This window comes from Mirounga leonina, unplaced genomic scaffold (assembly GCF_011800145.1).
Source record: "Mirounga leonina isolate KUSES-001 unplaced genomic scaffold, KU_Mleo_1.0 Mir_199, whole genome shotgun sequence".
Taxonomy (NCBI): domain Eukaryota; kingdom Metazoa; phylum Chordata; class Mammalia; order Carnivora; family Phocidae; genus Mirounga; species Mirounga leonina.
The window spans coordinates 1,023,066-1,030,554 of record NW_023270498.1 but is presented as its reverse complement, the minus strand read 5'-3'; the positions used below and the strand labels follow the sequence as shown (position 1 = coordinate 1,030,554).

Sequence of the window (7,489 nt, the reverse complement as noted above, 5' to 3'; positions counted from 1 at the left end):
ACTCCCAATCCCACCTCCCTCCTGGTTCTCCTCCCCCACCTCCCTCCTGGTGCTCCCCATTCCACCTCCATCCTATTATCCCGCCACCACCTCCCTCCTGTTACTCCTGCCCCAGTCTGTCCTGCCTCTCTGCCCCAGCTTCTATCATCTACACACTGTGAAGGGGCTGGGTGTCCCTTCCCCAGGAGATGGCATCCCCCTCGATCCCCCTCCACACCTCACTCCACTCCTCCACGCCAGACCCTGCTGCCTCTTAAGATGCTCACCACACATCCTTGGGCCACAGAGTAGATTAGGACCACTATGAAAATACACAAGATGGTGCGGATCTGGATCGTCAGGCATCCTGGAAAACACTGAACAGCACAACACGTTACTGTAAAAACGGGCGTTTATTAAGGATTGGTTCGCGTGCTCAGAAATGGGCACAAGGCTGCTGGGCCCCCACCCACGGCTCCCTTCCACACGCACTCCTTGCAGAGCTCAGGCTCCACCTCCCAAGTCAACAAACTGCCCAAATCAAAAGAAACAAAAACTAAGGTCTTTAAATTAAAAAAAAACCACACCTGCCACCACGTAGCCCTGCTGTGACTGAGGCACTAAAACGAACCGCATCCATGAATGTGACATCTCATCTCAGAAACAAGGATTTACGTTTATTTGTGTTTTCTCTTATGTGCTCCGTCATTTTCTTCACAGAGGCTTTGCGTCGTTTTTGTTATTAGAAACTTTACTGTAAATCTATTTAAGTACATTTTGTGAGATTCAACACGCAACTGACTTTATAGATAAAAGTGCCAGGTTCTTTTTAGATTCACGCTCGTGAAATTGGAAACAAAAGCTAAAGTAAAGACGGCAGGGACTCCGCACAGGATGCTGACGAGACCCCCAGGCAGCCAGGGTGCCCAGGCCGCCGTGGGACTACCCGCCGTCCTCCCCCAGGGAAGTGAGGACCCTCGCTGTCCCCAGTCTGCAGGCGAGCAAACATGGCCCCACCAGCCAACCTCCCTCATTCCATGGAGCTCACGCAGTTGCAGCGACGGATCTGGGTCCCGTTCAGGATTCCTGAGCCCCAACACTGCTGCGTTGTGCAGACACGCTGGGCCCCCGAGATCTCAGAGAGAAGAGATCTGCGGCAGCACCAGCCCCGACTGCCTCACGGACCTGGTGCCCGCCGCCTCCCTCCCCGTCTAATCTCGTGTCAGCCCTGGGACAAGGCTGAGGATGTGGCCATGGGATTCTCGCCCCCCAGCCAACAAGGCACACACAGCTCACGCATTCACTCAGCAAACACTGGAGGGGCTCCTCCCGGCGGTGGACGTCAGGAGCCCCGTGGGGGCACTGCCCAGAGCCTGGCCCCCGGTGCCCTGGCAGAGGCAGAAACAGCACAGAGGTCCCTCGGGGAGGCGGTGAGTGGGTGGCCGCCAGTCGAGGCCCAGCAAGCCCTGCCCGGGGTGCACAGGGGCCAAAGTGGAAGGCGGCCTGGAGCCAGGTCTGCGGTGTGGGGGGAGGGCAGCTAGGCAAGGCTCAGGGGCACAGAATCACGGGCAGCCTACCAGGATGAACACACCATTCCCATTTGTGTGGCAAATGGCCAAACGGTGGCGGGTTCCTGCAGGTTCCATACAAGCTGCCCACATGGATCCTCCAGGCCCAGTCCCTCCCTTTGAGCTCTACATAGAGTGCATGCTAACTGCTCACGTGATGCTTTATTTATGGGTGGGAATCCACTGAGTCCCAGGCACTGACTCCTCCCCGCTCCTGCCACAGCACAGGAGTCTCATCCAGGGATCTGATCTTTTCCTAAAACCCAGGCTTTGGGGCCACTGAGCCCAGCCGACCCCACAGGACCTGGCACACTGCCCCGCCAGGCTAGGAGGGCACGCCGGGAGCCGTGACGTGGGCCAGCAGGAATCAAGGGGTGCTGCGGCTTCGTGTGACCTCGTCACCTTTCTGGGCCCTGCTTCAGGGCCGCCAAACCCTGGCCGGCTGTGTGCTCAGCGCCAGGAGCCCCGCTGCATGAGCATGGGGACGTGGGACGTGTCCAGCTCACACGCACAGGACCCCGCTGGTTCCTGCTCACTCCACTAGACAGGCATCTCCCCTCCCCTTGGCCCACCCTGGGGGCTTCCAGGCCCATCAGAGGCAAGACCACAGCGGACACGGACTAACTCGTGAGCTCGCGGGTCGGGGGGAGCCCCTGGAGCGGAGCGACCAGCTGCCCCGATACGTGAACCACAGCTCAGGCTCTGGATGGGGTTCAGAGCAAAGCCCGGTCATTCTCTGGAGAGACACTCTGGTCCTGCTCCCGGGTCTCGGCCACGGGCCAGCAAGGTGCCAGGGGCCTTGAGCCACCTCCTGAGCGGGGTGTTGTGTGACCCTCCAAGCCTGGAAGGTGGGTGTGCACGGACGGCAACCCCCCGTCATCGAGTGGGAGAGGCACAAATGTGATCGGGCCCAGGCAGGCCCTGGGGGCACACACACATCACACCAAGGAGAGACCCAGACACCACGGTCCCCACTCCTGTTACACCTGTGATCGTTCACGATCAGCTGATGAAGAGAAGACTCCACTAGCTTCCAGCAGGTTCTACACGACCTGAAGGCACCGCCCAGAGTGGGCAGCTGCAGCCACGATGACCCCCTCTGGCTTGTCCCCGAAGGACAGTGACGGTAAATCCTGCCAACGGGCAGAACGTCAGGCGGAGCACCTGCCGGGTGTTCTGCTTGGAAGGAGAAGGGGCCAGATGTGCCGTCATTCGCTGACTCGCGGGCGCTGGCCCGTGGTCTGGCTGGACGGTTAGGGACGCACAAGGAGCGTGACTGCAACAGTGACAAGGAAGTCACCACTGGGGCACACGTCTGGGGGGCGGAAAACACGGTGTCCCGTGTGAATGCTACCAGTGGGGGACCTCGGCGGACAAGGAGTGTAATAATCGGCGGGGGAGGCCTGTTCTGGGGACACCTGTCAGCCCCTCTCCCCAGCTGCCCCTGCCACCGCCCACAGACTCATGGACAAAGGGGCCATGGGGGCAGGGACAGAGGTGACACTCAGCAGCAAGGACACCCACTCACCAAGGCCAACCTGACCACGGCCACCGATGCCGCCCAATCCCAGCAGAGACCAATAGGGAGCCCCCGACACGGCACCCTTCTCCTAACGGGACTCACAGGGAAGGGACTCTGGGAAGGAGCATCCATCCGGGCCCAGGTGACAGGCACAAAGCCACGCGGCCCCCCTGCTGGCCGGTCACACCACCAGCCTCACCCCATGGCCCAGCCGCAGCAGACTCTCTAGCCTCCCTCCACTCTCACTGGGGGACATAGCAGGTGCATGCTGCTGGACCCCCCTGGTCTTACCACGACCCCCCCCCCAAAGCACACGGCTCACGGACGGTGAAACGCCCTTCTGAAGACTCAGTTACGGTGCAGGCTGAGTGCCCGCTCTCGCAGAGCCGGGGTCACGTCCTCCTGGTCCCCGTGGCGCGGTCCTGGCCTCGTGGCACACTGCGGGACCGTGGAGAACACCGCGCCAATGGAAACAGCGCAGTGTTCCCACAGATTGTCCCATGGCCCTTAAAAATGATCGTTAAAATATCAAGACGCTCGGCACGTGATGTAACGAGCACTGGGTGTCATGTGCAACTGATGATTCACTGAACTCTACCTCTGAAACTAATAATACACTATATGTTAATTAACTGAATTAAAACTAACTTAAAAAATACATCAAAACTCTCTTACTGTTGTTTATAAAGCCAGAGATAAAAACCAGTGAGGCTGGTGTGCATCTGGTACGCTTGCGATGGGCACAAAATGGTCCCCACGGTCTCTCCCTCACTGCCTGGGCCCGGGGGGAGCACGGTCCCTCGACCACGTGGCAGCCCATGGCGGAGGGTTGCAGCCGTGGTCGGCCTCAGCAGTGGGCGGACTCTGTTACTCACCAAGGACAGGCGGGTGGACCCAGGTCAACCACACCAGGTCTTAAAGCCAGCAGGTGGCAGAAGGGGGAACAGGCGGGCTGGGGGCACGGGAGGGACTCCACACGCTGGTGCTGGCCTGGGGAGACTGGAGAGGAGCCACCAGGAGCTGGGGTGACAGTCCCCCCACCGCCCAAGCCAGATCTCACCGACAGCCTGAAGGAGCCCCCACAAAGCCTGCGGGCACCTTCCCTTTGGCCGCGCACTGCCCAAAGCTGGGAGCCAGCTGGCCGTGCCTGCCCTCGGACCCCTGAGGCTGTCGGGCAGCAACAGGAAGAGGGGACAGATGCTGGAAGTGGGGAGCGCCCGAGACCAGGCGGTGGGCGTGGGAGTCCGAGCACAGGATTCATAAGCCATGCCCGCCCCGCCCCTGCTTCATATTTGTCTCCTCTGCTCTCCTGCCCTGCAGATTCCAGACTCCCCCAGGGACGGAAACCCATCAGGCAAAGGAGGAAGACCAAACCCCAGGAAGGGATCCCTTCTACATGGGGCGGTCGGATGTACGGTCTTTGTGCTGCTTTCCTAGGGGGCTCTGACTGGCAGAAGCCAGGGTGCTGGGAGGGAAGCTTGTGGGTTCTTGGAGGGAGAAGCCAAAGAGGTCCCTTCCCTGCTCGGGGAGTGGTGAATGGAGGTACAGCTGGCTGTATGGGACCCCACAAGGAAGGCCAGCGTGGGCTCAGGCAGGCCCAAACGGGCAGGAGAGGGCCCAGAGAACAGGTCTCCGGTCTCAGCTGCCGATCGGAGTCACTGGAGAGCACGAGCCCTGGGTCATCCCACCCCACCCCACGGCTGTTTCTGAATAGGCGAGACAATCAGTTCCCTTTGGCATCCAAGACCAATACGTGAGCTGGCTCTTCTGTGACCTGCAAATTCACGTTCCTTAAGGCCACCATGCCCACACCCCAGGCGGGAGCCCTGACTGCCAGCCACGGGCTGCTGAGACCTTCCCTCCACGCGAATACCTGATCCTAGAAACGTATTTGCTCAAATGCAAAGGGTTGAAACGCTTTTCTGAAAAGTGAACAATGCTGGCCACGAAGACTGATGTGGGGCGGAGCCTGCATGCTGTGGGCCACACATGGACGCCAAGGGGCCTGTCTTAGCTTTAAGACCCGTGGCCTACTTATCCTGGCAGTTAATTTGATTATATATCCACGGAGCAAAAACGAGCATGGAAAATTGTTGTAATCCGGGAAAAAACAGCGGATCTGCCCTGAACCCAGGCGAACCACCCCAGAGCGTGAAACACAGTTATCAAACGTGGCCCAGCGGATTGTCGGGGGTTGCACACCCTCCGGGCACACCGTCCACACAAAAGGCATCCACGCTAAGTCCAGCCACGGCCACATGAGCACCTGCAAGCACGACAGATGCAGAACATCCCCAAGGCCCCAGTGGGCAATGCCACAGAGCACCACGGGACGTCTGCCTCTCTGTGGAGTGGGCCATGCCCAGGACACACCGGGAGGAGGCAACGTCCGTGTGCACCAACCTAGGCACACTCTGCCAGGTGACCCGAGCCTGAGCCTCACAGCCGAGGGTTTGCAAGACTGAGGCAGGTGTGGCAGCCGTGGCCTCCACCACTCAGCTCGACGCAGCCTGCTTTCCCGGCGCCTGGGGGTTAAGGCCCAGGATGACGTGTCCACCAGGGGCAGGGCTTGTGCAAGTCGGAGCAAGCATCGGGGTGAGAATCTCTGGGCTGTCACGGCACGGACAGAGCTGAAACCACCTGCCGGAGCCCCGATTACAGCTGCTGCTGGGCGAGGCTGTCCTCCTCTTGTGTCTGTCCCTTTAGCCCCCAGCTAGCCCTGGGGCGGGGAGCCCCCAATAGCAAAGCGTACCTGACCTTGAAGAGGCTGCCTGACAGTCCCTTCCTGCCCGGCCCAGCCAGCCTGGCCTCACCGCCCCTCGCAGCCGGCTGGTCCCACTCAGCCCCCTCCTAGCTCTCACCCCGCACCCTCAAGCCCACTCTCTTGCTGGCCCACAGCACTGCGGGCCCCTCCTCCCCATTCCGGCCTCCTGGCCCCCTCTTGGCCCCATTGACCCCGTCCCTTTGTTCTCTAGCATCTCGCCTCGTGTGCCAGGCTCCTGCTACTGATGCTTATCAGCTCAATTCCCACCCCGTGTCACAGACGGGGACTCGGAGGCCCCAGGGCCAGCAGCCCCTAGCAATGGGGGAGCCAAGCGGGGGGATGAAGGTGCCGGGCCGCCACGGAGCTGGCCCAGCTGCCCGGATGCCCTGGCTGTGGCCGCCTGCCCTGTCCCAGCAGAAAGCACCTGCCCAGCTGACTCACGCTTTCCCACGGAGGCCTCGCTACCGCGGGCCCGGGCTCACCCGCATGCACAGCCCTGCCCACCCATACCTGTCCTCCATGGCAGATGTCGGCCTCCGGTGATGGCCCGGCCCCACCTGCCGGCCACCACCCCCTCCCCAGCCTGCTGCCACCACCTGTGTCCCACGGTCTCCGGGCCACACCCCGGGGTGGACACTCAGAGCTTGCTCGGGGACACCGCCGGGCGCGTGAGACTGAACTCCACAGGGTTCGGGCTGAGACCACCTGCGCCAGGAGGAGCGTGTCCCCCCCAGCTCCCGGCTCCCAGCTCCCCAGCGGGCTGTGGCAGGCTCTAGAAGCCGGCTCCACCTGGCACGTGCTCACCGAACATTATGTGAATACACCATCTTACTCAAAGAGGAAAATGGCAGTTTCCAGTCAAGTGTGACTCTACGAAGATCCAAAAACTGGAAGTATGGTTTAAATAAATAGCGTTTTTTCAATTAAAAAAAAAACAAAAAACAAGAAGTTATCTATGAATAACAACAAAGTTAAGCGAATAAAACCAAATTTAGTTTTTAAAAAAGTTGCGGCTTCCAACAATTATACAAAGACAACACCGGGTCTGCTGGATGTGGCGGTGGAGTCACACGGGGAAGTGGGGTGTGTGGAGACATGGACGGAGGCCACACAGGGCTGGGACCGAGGGCTCTCCCAGGAGCACAGCTGCCCGGTGCCATCCCACACCCCCCACCCCAAAGGTCGCAACAGCAAAGCCAACGGAGAACCCTCCACAGTGCAGCTGCCCTGTCCACCACGTGAGTGCACCACAGACCGCTGGTCCCCCGCCCTGAGGGACTCTGCGCTCAGGAGAGGGCGACACACCGTGTGGGCCTCACTCCATCACTACAGACTGCCTGCCCTGTGTCCCCGTGTGCCCCCAGAACTCTGAGCAGGACCCGGCACACGACAGGGCTTCATGAGCTCCTGCTCTTCCAGAGGGTGAGGGTCTCCACCGCCCCACCTGTGCTGTCGAGAGGGCAGGCGGAGGCCATACGTGTACCTGTCCAGGTGATGCACAGGAACAGGACACAGGCATACACACAAGCTGTCCAGGGGACACACAGATACAAGACGCACATGACCCGTTCCAAACAACGTGTAAACACATGCGCACGCACCTGGACCTGGGGGATGCGCAGGTACGGGACACGCACGCACGCGCACGCACGCACC

At 60.6% G+C, this 7,489-nt stretch overlaps 1 protein-coding gene across 1 annotated transcript in view; it reads right to left on the bottom strand.

Annotated features, from left to right (window-relative positions):
• Window positions 1–7,489, bottom strand: part of ADCY1 (adenylate cyclase 1) — a 109,991-nt gene that overhangs the window by 28,654 nt on the left and 73,848 nt on the right. Inside the window, exon 12 of the mRNA XM_035026456.1 lies at window positions 267–356. Coding sequence (XP_034882347.1) covers window positions 267–356 — 90 coding nt within the window. The remainder of the gene's footprint in view (window positions 1–266; window positions 357–7,489) is intronic.